At 42.8% G+C, this 27,566-nt stretch overlaps 1 protein-coding gene across 1 annotated transcript in view; it reads left to right on the top strand.

Annotated features, from left to right (window-relative positions):
* LOC117511007 (serine/threonine-protein phosphatase with EF-hands 2) overlaps nucleotides 1-27,566 on the top strand; it is a 94,809-nt gene that overhangs the window by 8,709 nt on the left and 58,534 nt on the right. Inside the window, exons 2-6 of the mRNA XM_034170940.1 lie at nucleotides 16,568-16,695; nucleotides 16,784-16,838; nucleotides 16,936-17,111; nucleotides 17,957-18,071; nucleotides 18,234-18,280. Coding sequence (XP_034026831.1) covers nucleotides 16,627-16,695; nucleotides 16,784-16,838; nucleotides 16,936-17,111; nucleotides 17,957-18,071; nucleotides 18,234-18,280 — 462 coding nt within the window. The 5' untranslated portion in view covers nucleotides 16,568-16,626. The remainder of the gene's footprint in view (nucleotides 1-16,567; nucleotides 16,696-16,783; nucleotides 16,839-16,935; nucleotides 17,112-17,956; nucleotides 18,072-18,233; nucleotides 18,281-27,566) is intronic.

Below are 27,566 nucleotides of genomic sequence, written 5' to 3'. Positions count from 1 at the left end.
ACTCTGTAGCCACAAGGGGTCAGTATAAGGCTGCATAAATATGAATTATTAGGGCTTCTTTTTCAAACAGGTCAACTATGATTTTAAAACAGATCGATTATCCACATTTCATTCCTTTATTTATTTGCTTGGTCGTTGCTATTAATTGCTTTTTGAAAGAGTTTACTTGTTAAGACTTGTGCTTGAAATGAAATATGATTTTTGCTTTATTTACCTCTACCAAAGAGACAGTGGTTTCCTGTGTCTGTTTGTTCATGAGCCATCCAAATAAATAAACAAATAAATGGAAAAACAAACAACAATAACAAAACCAACAACAACAAACAAACAAACAAAACCATGAATGGATTTCAAAGAAATCTGTTGGAGAGGTAGGCCTTGGTTGACAGAAATGTCAATTAGATTTTGATCCATTTTGCAGAAAAGAATCATTTTTAATGGCACACAACGTCTACTACTACTACTACTACTACTCTTTCACACAGGAACGCTGGCTTCAGGTCAAACACCTGTAATCAAAAATTCTTCCGATACAGGTGCATTTACTTCTGCACTCAGCCACTGAGGCTTCTGTAATGAAGGACAAATGAAATGACTGACTTGAACCACTGCACCTTACTGCATGTTGTAAAAGAAAGAAACATGAGAGTATATTTAGTATAATATGTAGTATAATATGTAGTATGTATATAATGTAGTATACTATGTAGTATAATACTATACGGGTGTCATCTGCAAGTTTGGGTAGGATTACTTTGAAATGTAATCAGATTACAAGTAATCCAAATGTATGTACATACATACATGTAATCCACATGTATTCTTTCAAAGTAATCCTACCCAACCCTGGTCATCTGTAATCCAGTTTGTCCTTGTCCTTTAGCTTCTGCAGCATGTATCATGTTGGTGTGTGACTGCTGATCTCACAGATATAGCGGTGCTGGAATTTTCTATTTTTCAGCGCACTGAAAACAACCAAACTGTCTTACTGTCTGCCACATACCGCCTACCTCTGAATGCAATATCAGAAATACTTTCATGGGCTCATATTTGCAGAGAATAGAAATGTAGTGTAGCGCAAGTTCTACCAGGAAGACTTCGTTCAGATTCACCTAATCAGTAACAGCTGTTTCTCTAATAGGAAACAGCTGGTCCCCTTTTACTCATCAAATCATGACAAATAAGAAATGTATACATTATTTAAAAGTCTCTTTGCTACTTGCAGTTGCTGGCCTGAAACGTTACCTCCTCCACCCCATCACCACCTGTTGGTCCCTTTCTGATGCCTGGGTAGGCTCCACTTCTGCTGAAGAAAAAAATGTTATGGAAATTAATATGCAGCAAGCGTCTTATTTCCCCAACCCGTACTTAAATGCTAGCATCTATCAGGAGGAGGTAAAATGGGCGATTGATACACTTAAACTAAGAAAAGCTACAGGTATTGATAATTTATCTAATGACTTACTTAAAGTGCCCTGTCTATTACCAATTTTGTGTAAATTTTTTTCCATCTGTTTTGAGTACAGCTTAGTTCCTTCTGAATGGTATAAATCCATTATTAAACCAATTCCAAAGTCCCCATATAATGATCCTAGAGTTCCTTTGAACTATAGAGGGATAAGTCTTTTAAGTTGTGTTTACAAGCTCTACTCCAATATTCTTAATAGACGATTATATAGTTACCTGGAGACATTTGATTTGTTGGTTGATGAGCAGAATGGTTTTCGAAAGAATAGAGCCTGTATTGACCACATATTCTCTCTGTCCACTCTAGTTCAAGTGAGAATACAAGAGAGTAAACCAACTTTCTCATGTTTTATAGACTTTCAGAAAGCATTTGATTGCATTAATCATGATCTTCTTAGTTTCAAACTGTTAAATACTGGTATAGATGGCAAATTTTATAACGCCTTGAAAGTAATTTACCAAACACCAGTTACATGTGTGCAGATCAATGTCTATAGAACCGGCTGGTTTTCAACTCAGTCAGGTGTTAAGCAGGGGGACGTGCTGTCACCAACGCTGTTTGCAATTTATATTAATGATTTGATAATGGAAATTAAGCAAGCAGATCTTGGTGTCAGACTGGGTGATCTTACAGTTGGCACTCTTGTCTATGCAGATGACCTAGTCCTCCTGGCAGAGACTGCAGACGATCTTTAAAAACAGTTGGATATAGTTCATGATTGGTGCAACAGATGGAGATTAAAGATAAATGAAGATAAAACGCAGATTATGCATTTTAGGAAGAAGGGTGAACTTCAGTCTGATTTTAAGTTTTGTTTTGGTTCAATACACTTGTCATATACTGAGCATTATAAATATCTAGGACTTACTCTTGATGCCCATCTTACCTTTGAAAAAGGAATAAAAACTATCAGACTCTGCAGGCACAGCTCTGGGAGCCGTTCTTAACAAGGTCAAGCTGTGTAGGGATCTTGGGTACAATGCGTATACATAGTTGTATAATTCTTGTGTTTGTCCAATATTAGACTACTGTACAGGGGTTTGGGGGTACTGTAATCTAACAAAATGTATTACACTTCAAAACAGGGCTATGTGCTGCTTTCTTGGTGTACACAAAATGGCCCCTAAGTTCGCTGTATGTGGTAATATGGGATGGGAACCTTGTGAAGTGCGGCTTAAGGGTGACATGGTGCGACTTTGGAATAGGTTTATTAATATGTCCGACAGCAGACTTGTCAAACAAATATTTCTGTGGGACCTATCAAAAAACTGTTGTTGGGCAAAGGAACTTATTAAAATCTTTGATGAAGTAGATCTTCAATGTATTTATAGAAATAAGTTGTCCTGTAATGTTAAACAGATTAAGGAAATGTTTTTTGAAAATTATAAACAGAAGTGGGCAGAAGAAATTTTGCACAAACCCAAATTAAGAGTGTACAGTTTGATAAAGTCGGCCTACCAACCAGAGCCATATGTCACCTTTAACCTAACTAAAGCACAGAGATCTATTTGTGCCCAGTTGAGATGTGGTATTCTGCCTCTGGCGGTTGAAACGGGACGTTTCCATTCGATCCCTGAAGAGAATAGTGTCACCTCTGTGACCTGGGAGAGGTGGAAAACGAAATGCATTTTTTGTTCTGTCTTTTCTACCATAATTTGAGGCATACGTTTTTTCTTAGAATGACCACTGAATGTTCCGATTTATTTTATATGACAGATGAATGTAGACTTGCATATCTATTTAACGAAAAGGTTTTCCATATGGCTCAATTTATGTTGGATGCCTATCTGCTCCGCAGGGGCGCACTTTATGTTTATGAAGCTATGACTGCACACTGAAACTGATTGATAATGAAGTATGTTTTGAGTATTGTAAACTGTAAATGTCAGTTCTACACTCAACAAAAATATAAATGCAACACTTTTGGTTTTGCTCCCATTTTGTATGAGATGAACTCAAAGATCTAAAACTTTTTCCACATACACAATATCATCATTTCCCTCAAATATTGTTCACAAACCAGTCTAAATCTGTGATAGTGAGCACTTCTCCTTTGCTGAGATAATCCATCCCACCTCACAGGTGTGCCATACCAAGATGCTGATTAGACACCATGATTAGTGCACAGGTGTGCCTTAGACTGTCCACAATAAAAGGCCACTCTGATGGTGCAGTTTTGTTTTATTGGGGGGGATACCAGTCAGTATCTGGTGTGACCACCATTTGCCTCATGCAGTGCAACACATCTCCTTCGCATAGAGTTGATTAGGTTGTCAATTGTGGCCTGTGGAATGTTGGTCCACTCCTCTTCAATGGCTGTGCGAAGTTGCTGGATATTGGCAGGAACTGGTACACACTGTCGTATACGCCGGTCCAGAGCATCCCAAACATGCTCAATGGGTGACATGTCCGGTGAGTATGCCGGCCATGCAAGAACTGGGACATTTTCAGCTTCCAAGAATTGTGTACAGATCCCTGAAACATGGGGCCGTGCATTATCTTGCTGCAACATGAGGTGATGTTCTTGGATGTATGGCACAACAATGGGCCTCAGGATCTCGTCACGGTATTTCTGTGCATTCAAAATACCATCAATAAAATGCACCTGTGTTCTTCGTCCATAACAAACGCCTGCCCATACCATAACCCCACCGCCACCATGGGCCACTCGATCCACAACACTGACATCAGAAAACTGCTCACCCACACGACGCCACACACGCTGTCTGCCATCTGCCCTGAACAGTGTGAACCGGGATTCATCCGTGAAGAGAACACCTCTCCAACGTGCCAACGCCAGCGAATGTGAGCATTTGCCCACTCAAGTCGGTTACGACGACGAACTGGAGTCAGGTCGAGACCCCGATGAGGACGACGAGCATGCAGATGAGCTTCCCTGAGATGGTTTCTGACAGTTTGTGCAGAAATTCTTTGGTTATGCAAACCGATTGTTTCAGCAGCTGTCCGAGTGGCTGGTCTCAGACGATCTTGGAGGTGAACATGTGGATGTGGAGGTCCTGGGCTGGTGTGGTTACACGTGGTCTGTGGTTGTGAGGCTGGTTGGATGTACTGCCAAATTCTCTGAAACGCCTTTGGAGACGGCTTATGGTAGAGAAATGAACATTCAATACACGAGCAACAGCTCTGGTTGACATTCCTGCTGTCAGCATGCCAATTGCACGCTCCCTCAAATCTTGCGACATCTGTGGCATTGTGCTGTGTGATAAAACTGCACCTTTCAGAGTGGCCTTTTATTGTGGACAGTCTAAGGCACACCTGTGCACTAATCATGGTGTCTAATCCGCATCTTGATATGGCACACCTGTGAGGTGGGATGGATTATCTCAGCAAATGAGAAGTGCTCACTATCACAGATTTAGACTGGTTTGTGAACAATATTTGAGGGAAATGGTGATATTGTCTATGTGGAAAAAGTTTTAGATCTTTGAGTTCATCTCATACAAAATGGGAGCAAAACCAAAAGTCTTGCATTTATATTTTTGTTGAGTGTAGATTGGTGGATGTGTTGTGGCATCCCTCTGTTCATTGTTCTTTATTTTCTATGGTGTGTCTTATAAGCCCATGAGGGCTGGGCATCTCTTTGGTGTATGACACCTTGAAAATAAAAATATCATATCATATCTGCTTTCTTCCAACAAGATTTCAATCAATCAATCAATTTTTTTTTTATATAGCGCCAAATCACAACAAACAGTTGCCCCAAGGCGCTTTATATTGTAAGGCAAGGCCATACAATAATTATGTAAAACCCCAACGGTCAAAACGACCCCCTGTGAGCAAGCACTTGGCTACAGTGGGAAGGAAAAACTCCCTTTTAACAGGAAGAAACCTCCAGCAGAACCAGGCTCAGGGAGGGGCAGTCTTCTACTGGGACTGGTTGGGGCTGAGGGAGAGAACCAGGAAAAAGACATGCTGTGGAGGGGAGCAGAGATCGATCACTAATGATTAAATGCAGAGTGGTGCATACAGAGCAAAAAGAGAAAGAAACAGTGCATCATGGGAACCCCCCAGCAGTCTACGTCTATAGCAGCATAACTAAGGGATGGTTCAGGGTCACCTGATCCAGCCCTAACTATAAGCTTTAGCAAAAGGAAAGTTTTAAGCCTAATCTTAAAAGTAGAGGGGGTTGTCTGTCTCCCTGATCTGAATTGGGAGCTGGTTCCACAGGAGAGGAGCCTGAAAGCTGAAGGCTCTGCCTCCCATTCTACTCTTACAAACCCTAGGAACTACAAGTAAGCCTGCAGTCTGAGAGCGAAGCGCTCTATTGGGGTGATATGATACTACGAGGTCCCTAAGATAAGATGGGACCTGATTATTCAAAACCTTATAAGTAAGAAGAAGAATTTTAAATTCTATTCTAGAATTAACAGGAAGCCAAAGAAGAGAGGCCAATATGGGTGAGATATGCTCTCTCCTTAATATGCGCTTTGAATGACATATCCTGATCAAAAATGACTCCAAGATTTCTCACAGTATTACTAGAGGTCGGGGTAATGCCATCCAGAGTAAGGATCTGGTTAGACACCATGTTTCTAAGATTTGTGGGGCCAAGTACAATAACTTCAGTTTTATCTGAGTTTAAAAGCAGGAAATTAGAGGTCATCCATGTCTTTATGTCTGTAAGACAATCCTGCAGTTTAGCTAATTGTGTGTGTCCTCTGGCTTCATGGATAGATAAAGCTGTGTATCATCTGCGTAACAATGAAAATTTAAGCAATACCGTCTAATAATACTACCTAAGGGAAGCATGTATAAAGTGAATAAAATTGGTCCTAGCACAGAACCTTGTGGAACTCCATAATTAACTTTAGTCTGTGAAGAAGATTCCCCATTTACATGAACAAATTGTAATCTATTAGACAAATATGATTCAAACCACCGCAGTGCAGTGCCTTTAATACCTATGGCATGCTCTAATCTCTGTAATAAAATTTTATGGTCAACAGTATCAAAAGCAGCACTGAGGTCTAACAGAACAAGCACAGAGATGAGTCCACTGTCCGAGGCCATAAGAAGATCATTTGTAACCTTCACTAATGCTGTTTCTGTACTATGATGAATTCTAAAACCTGACTGAAACTCTTCAAATAGACCATTCCTCTGCAGATGATCAGTTAGCTGTTTTACAACTACCCTTTCAAGAATTTTTTGAGAGAAAAGGAAGGTTGGAGATTGGCCTATAATTAGCTAAGATAGCTGGGTCAAGTGATGGCTTTTTAAGTAATGGTTTAATTACTGCCACCTTAAAAGCCTGTGGTACATAGCCAACTAACAAAGATAGATTGATCATATTTAAGATCGAAGCATTAAATAATGGTAGGGCTTCCTTGAGCAGCCTGGTAGGAATGGGGTCTAATAAACATGTTGATGGTTTGGATGAAGTAACTAATGAAAATTACTCAGAACAATCGGAGAGAAAGAGTCTAACCAAATACCGGCATCACTGAAAGCAGCCAAAGATAATGATACGTCTTTGGGATGGTTATGAGTAATTTTTTCTCTAATAGTTAAAATTTTGTTAGCAAAGAAAGTCATGAAGTCATTACTAGTTAAAGTTAATGGAATACTCAGCTCAATAGAGCTCTGACTCTTTGTCAGCCTGGCTACAGTGCTGAAAAGAAACCTGGGGTTGTTCTTATTTTCTTCAATTAGTGATGAGTAGAAAGATGTCCTAGCTTTACGGAGGGCTTTTTTATAGAGTAACAGACTCTTTTTCCAGGCTAAGTGAAGATCTTCTAAATTAGTGAGACGCCATTTCCTCTCCAACTTACGGGTTATCTGCTTTAAGCTACGAGTTTGTGAGTTATACCACGGAGTCAGGCACTTCTGATTTAAGATCAACATACCCCTTCACCATTATGACTAGGACCTCCCCCAAAGAATTCATGGTGATATGATATATTCTGTACAATTACTGTTAATTGTATAGAACTTCTGCATTTCTGCTGCTTTGATGGTCCCATTGACCACAGTGGCGTCTATCATCTGTAAATGGGAGAAGTTCAGATCCACCAGGACTCTTCCTAGAGTTGGAGGCCCCTCTAAACTGACATCTGTTAACTAAATCTTGACCTAAACCTAAAACCTGAACTGTTTCTCATCTCCTGAGTCTTAATGGTAGAACTGAATCAGTAATGCAATACCAACGGTGAATAAGGTGGAATTTGCACCAAGATGGGATTCCCCAAATGGTCGTTATGCACCACCTGCTACATGTTTTTAAAACCTCCCTTTGAACCCACTGGAGGATTCTCAGAACATCCTAATTGCGTATGCAAAGACCAGTCTCATCACACCAAGTCCTGAACTCAAGTAATCCACTTTGGGCTCAGTGACTTCATTCTGTGATCACACCAAGGGACTAAAGACCAAACCAGCTTCAGCACAGACCAAGAGAGCAGCAACACATCTGAGGACGATTTTGTTCATGAGTTTCTGCAAAATGACCGGTTTGATTGACACGTTGTATGTTTTTATCTGAACCCTGTGGACGAGAGGCGAATGCAAACAGACAAATTCTTGTTTATACATCAGCTGAAAGTGAGGACCATCAGCTAAACAGCCTGGGAGTTGGTGACTAGTTAGATAACGCAACCACGTGAGTTGATGTGTTACTGTTACGGATCATTTGCAGATCCCAACAAATACAGGAAGTTCAGTGTTTGGTGGTAACCATATGAAGGCTGCAGATTTGGTTCTTGTCTTGTCAGAAAAATCTCAAATATCTTAACATGTTCAGAGGCAATCAAAATTATTTAACGTACATCTAAAAGTCTGTTGCCGTCTAAATAGAGTGACAGGTGTGTAATCTGCGTTTACTGCAATCCTGCTTTTAGATAAACAATATGAATTACAGAACAGTATTTTTTTTTTTTTTACAGAAAACTTTCTCTGATTGGATTTGGTCCAGTGTTAAAATTATTACAGATGACCACCCTAAACATATCTGTTATTTAAGCTTGGCTAAACCTAATACTGTCAAAGTTATTCACAAATGAAATGTGGCATTATGGGATTTTGTCAGTATTCTTGATATTTTAAGTGTAATTATGGTCATGCTTTATTTATAGTTAAAAAATCTGGAGTGAAGCTGTTTACTCAGTTTCATTTAAGCCTTCGTGGAAACACTGACTTTAACAGAGCTCTTCTTCAGGATTGAGGCCAATCACAAAGGTTAGGTGTGAACCAGCACATAAGGAGATTACACGACGACCTGCTGCTGCTCAGCCACGCTTATTGCTGCATCAGTGAAGACATGAAGAGACTAATACTGCAGCAAAAACCATGAGCAAACCTGCTGAGACATAATAATAATAATAATAAAAAAAATGCATTCATATGGTACCTTCCAAAACAGAAGTCATAAATTGCTTCACAGTAATCTACATATTTATAAAAACGGTTTTTAGAAATGACAATTATTTTAAAAATTATACAATTAACACAGCCCAGTCTCACAGGGTTTTTTTCATCCTCCCATCACAAAATTATTTAAATTTTCATGATGGGGTTTTTCTTTTTTTTATTACTAACCCTACTCCTACCCCCAACCCTAACCTTGATCATAACCTAACCCTACTCCTTCTCCCAACCAGAAGCATAGCCACCCTGACCCCACCCCGCTGCAATTTTAATTACATGCAGCCATCACGGAATGAATTAGAATGAATTTGTGCACCCATGATGAAAATTTTGCACTTTTCGTGACAATATGACAAACCAATAGATTAATGTATATTTCGTGCTGCTGAATCACGACAATCCGTGAGACTGGGTTGAATTAACAAGAACCTTTAAAATGTCAACACAACTGATCATGGACAACAAGATCACCACAAGTATAAATAAACAAGAGCAATCACAGATTTCTGATGTCCGCCAATCCGTATCTGGATCACTTCCAAAATTGAATGGAGTCTTCCATGCCCTAATCTCTATCTGTGGTGCAAATTTGGTGAGAATCCGTGAAGTAGTTTTGATGGAATCCTTCAAAGCCTATCAAGTGAAACTTGATTCAGAATCCAGATCACCTTCAAAATTTATTGGAGTCTTCTATAGCCTAATATGTATCTGTGGTGCAAATTTGGTGAGAATCTGTGGAGTAGTTTTGACGTAAACAATTTCAAACCGCATTTTCATTCTCAATGGCCCAAAATTAGTAAAATTTGACTATATTTATTTTGTTAGCATTTTGGCATGTAGATACAGTGTAATTTAAGGCTCCCTGAGTCCCTGTTCCTGTAAAGAAATCACGCTGCCCCCCCCCCCCCCCCCCCCCCCCCCCCCCTGCAGGAAATGTGCACACAGTGTTCAGACGAGTTGACATAGCTATGTAAAACATTTTACAAACTGTCACATTTTGTGAAGTTTCTGTGTAGGCTCTCAGTTGTACAGGTGGTTTCCATAGTAGAGAAGCTTGAATCTTCGACTGGACTGGGTTGCTTGACGCGAGGACGTTTCGCTTCAAATCGCAGAAGCTTCCTCAGCTAAAATTCTTGCTCTGGTGGTCTGGCTTCTGATTATTCTTCTCTACAAGAGTCAAGACAGAAGCCAGACCACCAGAGCAAGAATTTTAGCTGAGGAAGCTTCTGCGATTTGAAGCGAAACGTCCTCGCGTCAAGCAACCCAGTCCAGTTGAAGATTCAAGCTTCTCTACCACATTTTGTGAACTGATATGACATGTGATTATTGGTATTTACAGGAACATGGGATGTGGTGTCTCAAAATCTGACCAGTTTCACAAACATTCCAGAAAAGGTAACTGTTGCTGCAAATGTATCAATCAGACAGAAACACACTAAAAAACAAAAACAAAAATTTAGAACAAATCAGTGGATTTGTTCTAAACCAACCACCAACCAGACTCAGAAGACTTTCCAAATAACTTTGGCTATAGCAGTTTAAAGGTCAATAACAGCAATCATTCTAAAAGATATGTCTCACAAACATGAAAGGAAGGGCTAAACACAAAAACAATCTAGTGCATGAGTTTGGTCCTGTTTAGTATTTTCTATACATACTAAATACTAACCAGTGCCACACTTTGGACAGGTGAGGTAATGCAATCTGGAAGTAAGTCAATATAGCCGACATAATAACCTGAGCAGATCGGACATCGTCTCATACAGGCTCAAATGAGAAACTTCCTGATTTTCTTGCATGTATCTGTTTCTTTCTTTCTTTCTTTTGACGCAGTAGACCAGTTAGGAGTAATATGATTTTTTGTAGGTTTTGTAAGAGACCTTAACATCCGAGAATGTAAGGAACTAGAATGAGTTTGAGATTAGATCAAGCTCAAGCTATAACTGATCCAGGAACCCAGGTTTGCTGGCTCTATAGTTCTGTACAAATATATTTTATGGCTTATGAGATATTATTGCATATGACCCCCCCCCCCCCACACACACACATTACAAGCTACGAATAATCATGAGTTTGCCAAACATGACAGGCAGTGAGTGTTATCTGTGTAATAGTCCGAGGTCGACTGAAAAGTTTTAAGCCTGACCCAGGAAAAGTAGGGTGTGGTTCTCAATCTTTTGCATTCTGAGAAACTAACATTTCTCAACATTACACCCAGTGTGTTATGGTTAGGGGTTCGGGTGGAACCAAACTGTTTCAGACTATGAACCCAAAGGCAGGGAGCTGGACACAGAAAGGAGTACAAAAGGAAAAGAGATTTATTTATAATAAATAAACGAAAACCGCTGCGCTGGGGAGTGCCTGAAGTATGGAGAGTGGCCCTCCCTCTAGTGGTGAAATTAGGGAGCTGCAGTATCCCGAGCCAGGGATGTGTCAACACAGGATTCTGAGACCAATGCCAGGTGGAATGTTCGTTTCTGCAACCAGGAACTAAGGAAGAAGACACAATGGATGAGTGGAATGCTCTCGTAACACAGGAGTCTCACACAGTCACAGTTCATAAAAGATATAACACAGGTTGTTGCAGAGTTCATGAAATAAAGTTCTTCTTAAGAAATACAGTTCATTGTTCAGCAATAGCTCATAGTTCAGAGGTCAAGTGCTGCGTGCTGAAGCGCAGCGCCAATTAAACAGGACTTGATACAGCTGGACTGAGTTCTCAATTGTTTGATATCAGAATTCGTGCAGTTCTTAGACAGAGTTCTTGAAATAGTTCTTTATCACAGCACAGTCACAACAGGACAAGTGAGAACGGGATCTCACTGAGATGAGGGGAACTTAACTGGCGTTTATTCAAGACACGCTCCACATTGGAAGCCGAGGAGTTCCAAAGTGATGTTGCGGTGCAGGTAGTTAGTACCAAGGTCCAGGTCTGCTTGGAAGCTGTACTGGAATCGTCTGGAACAGTAGGAAAAGACAGTTCATGCTAATGTGGGAATTAGAGGGAGAGACCAGCGTTACCTGAGCATTAGCTGCACAAAGCTTTGGTGTCATGAGCACACAGCTGGAAGATGCGTTCAAGGTCAGCACACACTCTCACGAGCTCCACTACCTTAGCTTATGACAAGCTAAAAGTAGATGCTCTCGTTAGGGCTGAACAACTGTCCAGTTTGTGGGTATTCTGTGTTAGTACGCGCCCGCGGCCAACGTGCTTGATGAATTCCTGCGCAAAAAGTAGTTCCTGCATAAATGTGATATATTCCTGTGAGATAATGAGTATATCTCATCTAAATCAATTCTACGAGGGCTGTCAATAAAGTAACGTTCCTTTTTATTTTTTTCAAAATCTATATGGATTTCATTCATATGTTTTTATGTCAGACATGCTTGAACCCTCGTGCGCATGCGTGAGTTTTTCCACGCCTGTCGGTGACGTCATTCGCCTGTGAGCACTCCTTATGGGAGGAGTCGTCCAGCCCCTCGTCGGAATTCCTTTGTCTGAGAAGTTGCTGAGAGACTGGCACGTTGTTTGATCAAAATTTTTTCTAAACTTGTGAGACACATCGAAGTGGACACGGTTCGAAAAATTAAGCTGGTTTTCAGTGAAAATTTTAACGGCTGATGAGAGATTTTGAGGTGATTCTGTCGCTTTAAGGACTTTTCACGGTGCGAGACGTCGCGAAAACCTCCACATTTCAGGCTCTATTGATCCAGGACGTCGTGAGAGAACAGAGAAGTTTCAGAAGAAGTCGGTTTCAGCATTTTATCCGGATATTCCACTGTTAAAGGATATTTTTTTAATGAAAGACGTGCGGATGGGTCCGCGCGTCGGGACGCAGCCGACGCGGTGCGGCGGCACAGGAAAAACACCTCCGTGTTGATAACCATTTGTAAAATCCAGGTGGCTTTTGATGGCTTTCAGTGGAGTGAGTATATGAGAAATTGTTTAACAGCAGGACATGTTCCAACTTGTCTTTAAGGCTTCCAATGGAGGTGTTTTTCCTGTGGCGGAGCGTCGCGGCGGCTGCGAGCCGACGCGCGGACCCGTCCGCACGTCTTTCATTAAAAAAATCTCCTTTAACAGTGGAATATCCGGATAAAATGCTGAGACCGATTTCTTCTGAAACTTCTCTGTTCTCTCACGACGTCCTGGATCAATACACCGCACCGTGGGAAGTCCTTAAAGCGACAGAATCACCTCAAAATCTCTCATCAGCCGTTAAAATTTTCACTGAAAACCAGCTTAATTTTTCGAACCGTGTCCACTTCGATGTGTCTCACAGGTTTAGAAAAAATTTTGATCAAACAAAGCGCCAGTCTCTCAGCAACTTCTCAGACAAAGGAATTCCGACGAGGGGCTGGACGACTCCTCCCACAAGGAGTGCTCACAGGCGAATGACGTCACCGACAGGCATGGAAAAACTCACGCATGCGCACGAGGGTTCAAGCATGTCTGACGTAAAAACATATGAATGAAATCCATATAGTTTTTGAAAAAAATAAAAAGGACCGTTACTTTATTGACAGCCCTCGTAAAATTTACCAGTAATAAAATTATAAAGAGAACTGAAGTTTTAAGAGTGGCCATAATAAGTATTTAATAAACTTAAAGTTTATGAGCATTGTAAACATTGATGTGATGGAGTTTGGAAGAGTTCAGAAAGATACGATTGGAATGTTTTGATTACCATTTATAGTTGGCGATGAAAGACTTGGGTGTTAACTTTGTGTTAAAGTCAGAACAAGAAGCTGCACTGAAAGAGATCTATCTGGGAAGAGACATTCTGCATGCTGTCGCAGAAAATGAGAGCGGCACACTGAGCAGAGTGATGAAAGTAGTCCGGCGAGCTCGATCTGTGGGCGCGAGCTATCCCACAATGCCAAAATAGCAGAGATGTCGGTCCACTGAGCACGGCACCCTGAGCAGGGTGAGGTCAGCAGTCAGGTCTCTGTCTTGATCATGGACGAGACTGGGAAGCTGGCGGGCCAAAACAAGGAAAGCAAGGCACAGACAGCAAAACATGCATGTCTCTGGATCTCAAGGATCAAAGATCTGAGAAGTATCTGGTAATTCTCAAACCGCAGTTCTGAGTTTATAAAGTCTATCACATAATCAGTCACTCATAGGATTCAGATGAGAATAAAAACTGAGGATGCCATCTGGAGGGGAGCAAAACACATAACACAAGATTGAAAACAGAGTTCAGGGCTGAGTTCAGGGGGAAATTCTGACACAGTGACTCAAAACCTCACACATTTTCTGGAAATGTTGTTTTCTCAGAGTGCAAAAGATGGGAAACCAAGACCTACTTTTTCAAAACTTCTCAGTCACCCCTCATAGTTTCTCGTCTTCTTGTACTGGATAAACTGCAGCATAAAACTTTAATGTGCTGTATTCTGTTTGTGTGAACGTATGTTTTGTCTCCTTATTTCTGCTCTGCTGCCCACAGCTGTTACAAGTAAGTTACACACAGCTTTATTTGTCTTGCTATTTGTACAAGACAAGCCAGATTTTGATATTAACCCCCTACCACCGCTTCATTTTGGCTTGTCAGTATCTCACGAATAAAAAGCGAAATTTCCCATCGATGGGATATACAGGCTTAGAAGGGGTTAAAGCCCCCGTCACACATAGGAAGAAGGTGCAGGAACAAGTTCGACACGGCAAATATTACCATCATCCGATAGTTGGGAGGAAAAGAGGCGTGGTCAGCAGTGTCAGAACGCATCCATGATTACCTCATCCACACCTGCACGATGGCATCCAAAGCGCACGTAGACAACAGTTTAGATGACACAGGCTGCTGTCAGACTGCCATTAAAGGCTCTGAACACTGCCTGATGTCCAAATGTCTGGATGGCAAACATGGGGCCATAGTGGGAGGGAGTACTGTGTTCCTCATGCGCACATGCGCGCACGCATGTGCCACTGGACAGCTTCGCTGAAAGTTTGCTGGCAGTGGGTCAAGCAGTCTCACCATGCGTCAGACGCAGCCTTTCCAGGGAACTTTAATTTTTTTGTGTTTTGGCTCACTTCAGCAGCACAACGCAACTCTGGACACCACAACAGTTTATCACATGAGATTTATGCTTTGCAGCACACAGTACCCCAGTGAGAGGATTTTAACCACAGGCTGCGGACTGGCTCCACGTCCACACTGTGCTCCTGGGCTGTTGTTGGAGGTGAGATTCATGTTTATTAATGCTGTCGTGGCCTGGAACAACAGTTCCGTGTCATATCTCCTACAGAGTTAGAAGCTGATCATATATTACAGCGGTGAGATCCATTCAGCTCAGAGCCTGACGCATGCAATGACGCATTACCGTGCACCGCGGAGAGGCGCAGCTGCCTGTGGTATATAGACATATGATGGAGACAATAGTTCACATTGTTTACATCGCCCATGGGAAGGAATGGACAAATATCTGTACTGTAAGGTATATTGTGGATATAACAGCCTGTTCAGATTTGTGGCGGCAAGCACAGTAGCACATGGTACTTTAGGTTTGACAGCTGCTGTTCACATTCACTGGACACGTCATAAAGGACAGGGTAACATCATAAAGGACACGTCATAAAGGACAGGGTAACATCATAAAGGACACGTCATAAAGGACAGGGTAACATCATAAAGGACACGTCATAAAGGACAGGGTAACATCATAAAGGATACGTCATAAAGGACAGGTTAACATTATAAAGGATACGTCATAAAGGACAGGTTAACATCATAAAGGATACGTCATAAAGGACAGGTTAACATCATAAAGGACACGTCATAAAGGACAGGGTAACATCATAAAGGATACGTCATAAAGGACAGGTTAACATCATAAAGGAAAGGCAGCAGCACAGGTCATAAAGGACAGGTTAACATCATAAAGGACATGTCATAAAGGACAGGTTAACATCATAAAGGATACGTCATAAAGGACAGGTTAACATCATAAAGGACATGTCATAAAGGACAGGTTAACATCATAAAGGATACGTCATAAAGGACAGGTTAACATCATAAAGGATACGTCATAAAGGACAGGGTAACATCATAAAGGACATGTCATAAAGACAGGTTAACATCAACATGAGAACGATGGTGACAAATACAATACAGTCGTCTTGGTCATAACACTCCCTGATGCAGCATTGAGTTCACATGTCGAAAAGGAGCGGGCTGAAGTAATAAACTCATATTGCCTTTTCTCCATAATGTAACCTTTTGCCATATAACTTTGCAAAAATGTTCTAATTTTCTATTTTGTCCAAAATTGTCACTTGTCTTCTGTGAGTTTTGCCATCTCAGAATGAACTCAGGTCACATTTGGGAAGATGCACTGGTGCTGCATATCTACCACGACAGAACCGCTCTGTGTTCTGGAGGGCAACCACACGGGAGACAACTGGTCTATCCCATCTCTTTAAAGTGACCATCTATCTGATGAAACGTGGGCATCCCCTTGATCTTCTCCCACCACTGGGATCCTCAACACTGAGGCACCTGCGTACTAGATCATGCACAGAGAAATGTGCCACATGACCAAAATGTCATAGCTGATGCTCCCTCACAATGCAAGCGATACTTCTACGTACTCAGAATGTAACAAGTTTATCCATTTTCAAAATGACAAAATACCATCCGGCGCAGCAGTCAGAAGTGTTACTTTCTGGCCTGTTATGTTTTTGTTGTCACCAGATGTCTGTATTGTGTGTTCCAGCTATAAAAGCCGCCGTGCTGATTCAGCGATGGTACCGTCAGTACGTCGCCCGCACAGAGATGAGGCGCAGATATACCTGGCACATCTTCCAGTCCATCGAATACTCTGGAGAACAAGCCCAAATAAAAGTGAAGAGCATCCAATATATTCACATCCGCTGTTGGTTAAAAGGACAAACTCAACTATCATCTTTCTCTCTCTCTCTCTTTTGTCCAGCTTTACAATTTCCTCGGCTATCTCATGGACAACTTCACACCGTCAAGCTGTGAACGTAAGATTTATTTTCTCCTCCTAAACTCACTGCGATGTTAGGTTTCACACATCTATAAAATCCACTCTTATGATGATCTGTCATCCGGACCTTACAGGGAATTTGATCTCACACATCTTCAGAGAGAATGAGGTGTGTCGGGACGCAGAGTGGGAGAGGTACTTCTGCTACAAAAACATAGAGGTGCCAGAGATTTATTCAGGACCCCATCTCACCTTCCCACTCACTGTGGAGCAGGCAGCTGGCCTGGTGGAAGCCTTTAGGAACAAGAAAGTAGGTCCTCAGCAGAGCATTACCCTTCACCTTCTAACCACGATGGGTGTGTGTAATTTAGTGGCACAAAAGGGACCAAGAAGATGACTCCATGAGCCACTCATCAATTTTGACCTAATCGGTACCACTTAAGAGGACTAAACGACACTTACAATCCAGCCTCAGTGTACTATGACCTACCTAAAAATGTATGATAGCCATCCCAGGGTGGTAGCTATAGGCAGGTAGGGGTCAATGAAGGGTTACACAGGGGTCAAAATTAAAAAATGCTGTAATCATGTTGAAAATTATACCACAGTATTTGTCTGAACATAAACATTCCAAAAAGATATAGTTTGGACTATCTATGACGGAATGTTCTGGGGTTATGGGATAAAAACAACAAAAATGGTGACAAAGGTCAATTTCAGTTTCTACAGGGGCCAAAAGTTAAAGGTGCTTCAATTAAAAGTAAAAAGTGATGCCAATTATTGGTTGAACTAATAGGATTAATAAAAGCAATAGTTGTGACTGTGTTGAATGTTTGGTCTCCAAAGTAAAGGTCAAATAATGTTGATGTCCATTGGATTTTATGACGTGATATATGTTACCCCATAACATGATAACTAAGCATAGCACATGATGCAAACTATTCCTTTTTAAAATCCTATTAACTATCTTATTAATAAATTTTTTTTTTTGCTTGTCAGGATCACTCCACTCTGTCCAAAGTTACACCATTATGTTTACATAATGCATACTTGTAACATTGCAGTAGATATAGAGAGATGCTTAAAAAATACCATTATTGCTCAAAATAACATTATATCTGACAGATATTTACTAATGAGCCTTTCTCCCAGTAGCAGCTACATTCTCGCTACGTTCTCCAGCTCCTCTTGGAGACATGGAAACAGCTCCGGATGTTGCCAAATATCAATCGCGTCTCCACCTGCCACAGTAAAGAAATCACTATTTGTGGTGAGTTAAAAGAAATATTATCTGATTATATGTATTCATTTGTAACCTCTCAGGGTAAATCCTGGGACATGATTTTAGGAAGAAAGTTTCTCTCATTTAAAGTATTGTATATTTTGAATTTGTATATGTGGTTCTGTCTGTTAATATGTGTTTTTCTTAAAGGTGATTTACATGGACAGCTGGAAGACCTGCTACTGATTTTCTACAAGGTTTGAACCACGTTCTAAAAATTTCTGAAATGCCTTTCATTCAGAGTAGATGACATAGATAGATAGATAGATAGATAGATAGATAGATAGAGTGCATCTGGAAAGTATTCACAGTATTTTTACCTTTTGTTACAGCCTTATTCCAAAATGGATGAAATTCATTTTTTCCCACTAACTTCTACACACAACACCCCACAATGACAATGTTAAAAAAAGTTTGAGATTTTTGCAACTTTATGAAAAATAGCAACACTAAGAAACAACATCCATCCATCCATCAATTTTCTTCCGCTTTATCCGGAGTCGGGTCGCGGAGGCAGCAGCTCAAGCAAAGCCGCCCAGAACTCCCGATTCACACACACCTCCCCCAGCTCCTCCGGGGGAACCCCAAGGCGTTCCCAAGCCAGCCGAGAGATGTAATCCTTCCAGCGTGTCCTGGGTCTTCCCAGGGGCCTCCTCCCAATGGGACGTGCCCGGAACACCTCTCCAGCGAGGCATCCAGGGGGCATCCGGAAAAGATGCCCGAGCCACCTCAACTGACTCCTTTCGACGTGGAGGAGCAGCGGCTCGACTCCGAGCTCCTCCTGAGTGACCAAGCTCCTCACCCTATCTCTAAGGGAGCGCCCAGCCACCCTGCGGAGGAAACTCATCTCGGCTGCTTGTACCCGCGATCTCGTTCTTTCGGTCATGAGCCAAATCTCATGACCGTAGGTGAGGATCGGAACGTAGATCGATCGGTAAATCGAGAGCTTTGCCCCCCTACTCAGCTCTCTCTTCACCACGATGGTCCAATACAGCGACCGCATCACTGCAGATGCTGCACCGATCCGTCTATCGATCTTACGCTCCATCCGTCCCTCACTCGTGAACAAGACCCCGAGATACTTAAACTCCTCCACTTGAGGCAAGGACATTCCACCTACCTGAAGAGGGCAAAGCACCTTTTTCCGATCGAGAACCATGGCCTCAGATTTGGAGGTGCTGATCTTCATCCCAGACGCCTCACACTTGGCTGCAAACCGCCCCAGTGCACGCTGAAGGTCCTGATTTGACGAAGCCAACAGAACCACATCGTCCGCAAACAGCAGAGACGAGATTCTGTGGTTCCCAAACCAGACCCCCTCTACACCCTGGCTGCGCCTAGAAATTCTGTCCATAAAAATAATGAACAGAACCTGTGACAAAGGGCAGCCCTGGCGGAGGCCAGCATGCACTGGAAACAGGTTTGACTTACTACCGGCAATGCAAACCAAGCTCCTGCTGCGGTTGTACAGGGACCGGATAGCCCTTAGCAAAGGACCCCTGACCCCGTACTCCCGGAGCACTCCCCACAGGGTGCCCCGAGGGACATGGTCGAACGCCTTCTCCAGATCCACAAAACACATGTGGACTGGTTGGTTGGGCAAGAAACAACATGTACATAAATATTCATAGCCTTTGCCATGAAGCTTAAAATTGAGCTCAGGTGCATCCTGTTTCTACAAATCATCTTTGAGATGTTTCTACAGCTTAACTGGAGTCCACCTGAGGTAAATTAAATTGATTGGACATGATTTTGAAAGGCACACACCTATCTACATACAACCTGTAAGAGTCAAACTCGTTTTTGGCTAGCTGGTAGTCCTGGTGTACACGTGTCTCCTCATGTCTGTGTAGCATTCATCCAATCCAGTTGAACATACAAAAACGTTTATTCCTAAAACCAGAAAAAAGCTGCCACAGCAATCTGTAGATGAATGATATTACTTCAGGTTCATGCAAAGTATGTGCAGGACATAGACACAGGCACGGTACGAAAACCGTGTGACTCCACAGCTGGTAAGCTTCCAACTGCCCTGCGTAACTGCAAAAAAAACTACTAACCTCACGAAGTCCCTTATTAAAGCTACAGTAACTAAATAACTGTAATTACACATTATGTCAAAAATAAAGTTTTGAGTTGTAGCAATAATCAATTATTATTAACAGAAGCGTAATAATTCTAAATATATGCTGAACATAAAATAAAGGAAGAAATATGCAGTCTTGAACTTATAAAAGAAACAACAATCAGAACTTGTCTCATACATACCCGGCCCCTAATTGTTCTCTAGGCTTAGAAACAATTAACAACATTAAATAGAAAGAGACAAGGGCACTGAGGTTACTAGCACATGACATACTGTTGGAGTACAGTCTTTACCACTGCCTCATATGAAACGGCCTCCAGAAGGAGACAGACCTTCGTGATGGGTCTATCTAGTTCACTTGTCTTCATCTTAACACGAACTCGGCGAACAAGTCCATGTTCATCTGGTATCGACTGGATGACCTTGCCGGTCACCCAGGAGTTCCTTGGAGCAGTGCCATCCACAAGTAAAATGATGTCTCCTGGCATAAAATTTCGAGACACACATGGCCACTTCTGACGTGTTTGAAGCTCAGGAAGGTACTCCCTTACCCAGCGTTTCCAAAATAGGTCTGCCATGTACTGGACCTGTCACCACCTTCGTCGCGCATAAAGATCCTCTTTCTGAAAAAGTCCTGGAGGTAAAGATGGCTTAGTCCTGAATAACAGGAGGTGGTTAGGGTAAGTGCTTCTAGGTCATATGGGTCACTGGAGGGTGTGGTAATGGGTCGACTGTTCAAGATGGCTTCAACTTCACAAAGAAGCATGTGAAGGCTCTCTTCATCCAGACTCTGGGTCCTTAAAGTGGCAGTAAGGATTTTTCTGATGGACCTGATTAAACGCTCCCATACTCCTCCTTGGTGTGAAGCAGCAGGTGGGTTGAACATCCACTTAATACCACGCTGGAGCAAAGTGCTCTCTATTTTGGAGGTATTCCACTCTTGGATGGCCTTTTTGAGTTCCTGCTCTGCCCCCACAAAATTGGTCCCATTGTCTGAACGCAACTCTGACACTCTTGCAATGAATCTACGGAGTGCGTGTATGAAAGAGTCAGTGTCAAGGGATGCTGCAACCTCCAAATGGATAACTCGAATAGTTAAACAGGTAAAGATGACGCCATATCTCTTCACAGTAACTCTTCCACGCTTGACTTCAAAAGGACCGAAATAGTCCACTCCGGTTCTAGTGAAGGGTGGTTCATCTGGTGTGAGTCTGTTCTGTGGAAGGTCTGCCATCTTTTGTTGTCCAGCAGCACCATGCAGTCTCCAGCATATGAGACATTTGGACACCTGCACCTGCACCAGGGATCCAGTATTTCAGGCTTAACTTAGATAGACCATAGTTGCGTCCACTGTGCCCAAGATCATGATGGATTTTTTGCAAAATGAGGTCAGACACCCACTGTTTCTTTGCCAGGATGGCTGGATGTTTGGATTCTTCTGGCATGGCTGCTCTATTGAGCCTACCACCAACTCTTAGAATGCCATCCTGAAGTATAGGATCAAGCCTGTACAAGTGGCTGCTTCTTTTGATCGGCTTTCCCTTTTGTAAAGAGTCAATTTCTTTTTGGAATGTTTTTCTCTGGCAGTGTCTTATGATCTCCTGTTCAGCTTCTTTTAAATCATCGACTGAGAGACTCCTTTTGCTCAGACTTGCCTTGAAGCTCACCGTAATTTTGTGAAGCTGTTGTTTCTGTTGGTTGTCACTGGTGGATAGTCTGATCTCTGATCTTTTGCTCCTTTCTCTTCTTTGCTAAACACAGCAATGTGTCTTTCACCTTGAGGATCCATGCTACAGCTTTCTTAAGGTGGGTCCATGAGGAATAATGCTCTGTTAATTGTGTCATAGCATCCATGCTATGTGTCAGTGCAACAACACTGACTGCTGCATTTCTCTTAATCTCAGGATCTACTGCTGTGAGGTCTTTCAGGTGATCTGGGTTTTCTGGCCAGCTTTCAGTTGACGCTGTGAGAAAGTCTGGTCCCGAAATCCAGGTTCAGTTTTGCACAAAGGCCTCTACTTTCTGTCCTCTCGAAGCATAATCGGCTGGATTTAAACCTGAGCTGACATGCCTCCACTGAGACGCTGAAGATATCTTCAGTATTTCTGACACGCGGTTGGCCACAAATGTGCGGAACCTTGTCCTCTCATTGTTAACATATTTCAGCACAGACGTACTGTCTGTCCAGAACACAGAGTCTGCAAGCTGCAGCTGAAGCTCTCTTCTTAACATCATGTCCATGCGTCCAGCCATGGTTGCTGCTGTTAGCTCCAGGCGAGGAATGGTAGTAGGCTTGAGTGGAGCAACCCTAGGCTTTCCCATTACAAAGGCACAATGGACCTGGTTGGTACTGTTCTGCTGGACAAGGTAGGTCACTGTGCCATAGCCCTCCTCACTAGCATCAGAGCAATGATGAAGCTGAGAAAGTGATGGATCTCTAAAATGTATGGGTTTGAAACACCTGTCCACTCCAAAGTCGGCTAGCAGCTGCAGTTGCTGTATCCAGTTAGACCACTGCTGAGCAAAATGAGATGGAAGTACATCATCCCAGTTCAACTTTAGCCTGCAGAGCTCTTGCAACATCTTTTTTGCTGGTAAAATCACTGGTCCCAGTATTCTGAGTGGATCATAGATGGAACTTATCATGGACAGAATGTTTCGTCTGGTGGGCACTTTGTCTTGGATGACTATTCTGAATTTGAATTGTCAGACTGGATGCACCACTGTACTCCCAATGCTCTCTCTATGGGGAGTGAGTCTTGACCCATGTCGAGCTCTTTCACTTCCTTAGCTATCCCCTCATGGGATATGGCTGCAAGAACTGTCTTGCAGTTGCTAATCCACTTTGTTAAGTTAAAACCCCCCTGCTGACAGATCGCTTTCAGGTTGTGGCACAGCAAGACAGCCTCTTCCTTAGAGCTGACTGACTTGAGGCAGTCGTCAACATAAAAGTTGTGCAATACAGTGTTAACTACTGTAGTGTCAAACAGATCCCTGTTGTCTTCAGCACATCGTCTTAATGCATAGCTAGCACAACTTGGTGAGGAGGTGGCCCCAAACAAGTGCACAACCATTCTGTACTCCTCCAAATCCTTGCTTGTGTCACTATTTGGCCACCATAGTAACCACAGCAAGTCAGTATCATCTGGTGGGACCTTTACTTGATGAAACATGGCCTCCACATCAGCCATGAGAGCCACTGGTTCTTGGTGGAATTGGGTGATGACTCCAGTCAGGGTACTGGTGAGGTCTGGCCCTTGAAGTAGTTGGTCATTAAGAGAGGTTCTCTGGTACGAAGCACCACAATCAAACACCACGCGTAGCTTGTGTTTTTTAGGATGGTACACTCCGTGGTGTGGAATATACCAGACCTTTCCATCCTTGCGGCTGATTTCATCATCCGGAATCTTCACAGCATAGCCCTTTGTGATCATATCAATCAATCAATCAATCAATTTTTTTATATAGCGCCAAATCACAACAAACAGTTGCCCCAAGGCGCTTTATATTGTAAGGCAAGGCCATACAATAATTATGTAAAACCCCAACGGTCAAAAACGACCCCCTGTGAGCAAGCACTTGGCTACAGTGGGAAGGAAAAACTCCCTTTTAACAGGAAGAAACCTCCAGCAGAACCAGGCTCAGGGAGGGGCAGTCTTCTGCTGGGACTGGTTGGGGCTGAGGGAGAGAACCAGGAAAAAGACATGCTGTGGAGGGGAGCAGAGATCGATCACTAATGATTAAATGCAGAGTGGTGCATACAGAGCAAAAAGAGAAAGAAACAGTGCATCATGGGAACCCCCCAGCAGTCTACGTCTATAGCAGCATAACTAAGGGATGGTTCAGGGTCACCTGATCCAGCCCTAACTATAAGCTTTAGCAAAAAGGAAAGTTTTAAGCCTAATCTTAAAAGTAGAGAGGGTGTCTGTCTCCCTGATCTGAATTGGGAGCTGGTTCCACAGGAGAGGAGCCTTTCCCCATATCTGTTGGGGAAAGTGAAATGCATGGACCCACACCAGGGGGCGTAAATGAACGGCCAATAGAGAATCCAATAAATACAATTTATTGCTGCAAATGTGCACAACAGGTCAAATAATGCTTTTAGTCTGTCAATATCAATAGAACCAAAGATGACGCGTGGGCAGGCCCGAGGGTAGGAGATGCCTAACCAGAGAAGAGACCCACGATGTTCCACCACCAACGGAGACCTGCAACACACCGGAGCCCCCAAGTCCTGAGTCCCAAGGTGGCCACAGCTTCCAGCTGTCAGATCCGGTACTGCTGGCAGGAAAAGAGACAGGTTACGGGGTGGATGTGTGAACACCCAGCAAACAAGTCAGCTGAAAATACAGTTCCTTTCTGGGGGAAAACCTCCACCTCCAAACACAGGAACACAGAGTACGTGCAGTGCCTTATGTATCATTTAATCAAGTCTGAAGTGAGGAGTGGAGACGCCAGCTCCTCCAACTTCCACAAACTCAGCTACAAGCTGCAAGTGTACAAAAAGGTTAACTACTGCAAAAAGCTCAGATGCAAAAAAAAACGTGTGCGTACAGCACAGAACGGCTGAGTAAGTTTACCTTCAGGGTAAGCTGATAACTCGGCAGAGTTCTGATGTTTCTCCCAGGCTTTTATGGGTGGTGGTGATGATATGATGAGTGACAGCTGTCAGCTCCGGACTCCTGCGGCAACTGCGCCCTCTGGTGCCTGAAACCCGACAACAGGCAGGGCGCCCTCTGGTGGTGAGCCAGCAGTACCTCCTCTTCGGGCGGCCCACACGACAATATCACTCATAAAGGTGACATAGTCCTCACGAAAAGAAGCGTTCTTGAAAAACTTTTTCCTCGTGTTCAAGGCACGTTGCTCTGCCATAGCGCGGTTGTTGGGCATGCAGAGCTCCTTGTTTTTCAGAGGTAAGTTGATACAGTAATGACCTTCTCTCAGTTTGGCAGACTGTGAGACACTGTCCATAAATCTGAGGTTTTCCTGTGACATCTCCTGCTGTTCACCAGGGCTACCCTCAGTGAAGTCATATTTGAACTGTTGGTTCCACAGCACATCCAGCTTGGCTACAGATATCCTGTTTGATGTAGCATGTACTATACCATCCTTTGTTACGTCACAGCTGCCCTCTCTCAAAGGTCCATTCACTGTCCAGCCAAGAATAGTTCTGACTGCGTAAGGCCCATTATTAACACTCTTGATGACCTCTTCTGGCTACATAGCCTTTGGCACATTTGTTCCAATCAGCAGACCTATTTCTGCATCAGTGTGAGGGATACGCACCCCCTCCAGATGAGGCCATCTGTCGACGTCCTCTTGCAGTGGAATGTTTCTTTTATCAGCTGGTATTGTGACTTGAGAAAAGACTTCTTGTAGCTCTATGAAGTTGCAGCCTTCCATATTGCTCACCTCTATGCCTGATACAAGGTGGCTGGGAACAGTCTTTTGTTCTTGTTGGGTATTTTCTCCTCCAAACATTTTTAAAACCTTTAACAAGACAAACAGAGTCAAGAAACACCAGTGAGACAGAAAATCAAATATTACGCGCGGAGTGCGGCCAGGCTGTACACCAAGGCTACACTAAAGTCTGGCCTGCTTTTCCGCTCTTTTTATTAAGAGACGCCCTCATCACATAAACAAGAAACTTGTCCTAAGGGTGGGGGTAATGACGCAAGACAAGTTTCTTCCCATAACATAAACGCATACGTCAAGTGCAGCTGTAAGGAAGAACACTTCAGGTCAGCACATCTCGTTCGTCTGTTGCAGGTATCAGCTGTTCTGCATCTGCCTGAAGTGTCCTGTCTTCCACACTCCTTCACACTAAACACCACATCACAATAGTCAAAACGTTCTCTTGCTCCCAGTCGTTAGAGGCTGCGAAAACAAAGTTATGTTATAACAATAAGTACATCCAGTCCTTCATTCCCAGCTCAGATTGACCCCAGAGTGCTAAAACAAAATTGAATTCTCAGGATTGCATTAAGACAGGTGCAAAACAGCACATCTCCGTTCTCATGAGAAAGAAGACAAAGCTAAAACAAGGTTGAATAACACGTACGTTCTCAGGGTGAAGTGCAAAACAGCACAACACCGTTCTCGTGAGAAAGAAGACAAAGCTAAACAAGGTTGAATAACACATACATTCTCAGGGTGAAGTGCAAAACAGCACAACACCGTTCTCATGAGAAAGAAGGCAAATGTACAAACGTTTAACAGTGATAACATATATACAAAATCTTTAACATTCCCCTCCTGTTTATCGCCTGTTAAACATACAGTAGGCATCACTCAGCTTAGCACTTCTTTTTGAGATTTTCACTAAGAGGTTCATCATGGTATGTTTTCTCTATAGGCTTACACCCCAGAGGTGATGTCATCATTGTCACCATCATCGGTGTCTGGGTCATCATACTTCCATTGGTCTGGGTACAGGTCAGGAGAGCCATCGTCCTCCTTGTCGTCATCTGTCCCCAGAAGTGGATATGATGCTGGACCCCCTCCTGGTCCTGGACTTATTGCTGTGGTTATCATTCTATTTACAAGGCCTCGGAGACATGGAATACAACAACATCCACACAATGTTAGAATTGCAGCAAATACTGCTATAGACACTAATAGTGAAGAAATCAAAGACCTCCATTTTCCCATCCCTTCCAGCCACCAATCCCAGCCTTCGGTGTTTACTCCACTGTGCTCTTTCATCTTCCTGTTCAACGTTCTCAGCCCGTCAATGGCTTGAGTGAGACTGCCGTCTGCAGCTGTGTTGTTGGGAATGAATGTGCAGCATTGTTCTCCGAACATGGCACAAACACCTCCTTTCTCTGCCAACAACATATCCAGAGCAATGCGATTCTGGAAGGCCATAAGGGACGTGGCTTCTAACTGTGAATGGACAGCCTTAAATCCTTCCTCAGTCCAATTTCCTAATTTCTGTACATTGTAGTGGATGTAGTTTATTCTGTCCACGTTTTTATTAATGGAGCACCACCAACAGATGGAAGATTCGAATCCAGCTGCTATTTGATTAACCAGTTTATACTCGTCAGGCACTCCCCTGGGGACTCCTATTGCGTCAATATATGTTGGATTTCCCACTCCTTTCCAATCTCTTTTCACTCTATGTCTGGCTACGTCTTTCTGCCAATCTTCAGGAATAAGAGAGGCTGCATATGTCGTAACGTCTTCAGGGGTCATGGGTATGGCTTCAACTGGTAACAATAATGATATTAATGCACAATAACCTGACACATTTCGTGGCAGTCTGTCAAAGATTCTGTTATCCCCACACCACCACCATACGTCACTCCTCCCGACAGGTTTGAATGTGGGAGTACTATGGACCACATTCTTACACCAGGCGGTGTGGTTTAAGCTACCCAAAGTCTTACTTGTCC

The sequence above is a fragment of the Thalassophryne amazonica genome, chromosome 5, assembly GCF_902500255.1.
Source record: "Thalassophryne amazonica chromosome 5, fThaAma1.1, whole genome shotgun sequence".
NCBI classification, from domain to species: domain Eukaryota; kingdom Metazoa; phylum Chordata; class Actinopteri; order Batrachoidiformes; family Batrachoididae; genus Thalassophryne; species Thalassophryne amazonica.
Note: the sequence above shows the minus strand (reverse complement) of the source record. Positions and strands in the feature narration are given on the sequence as shown.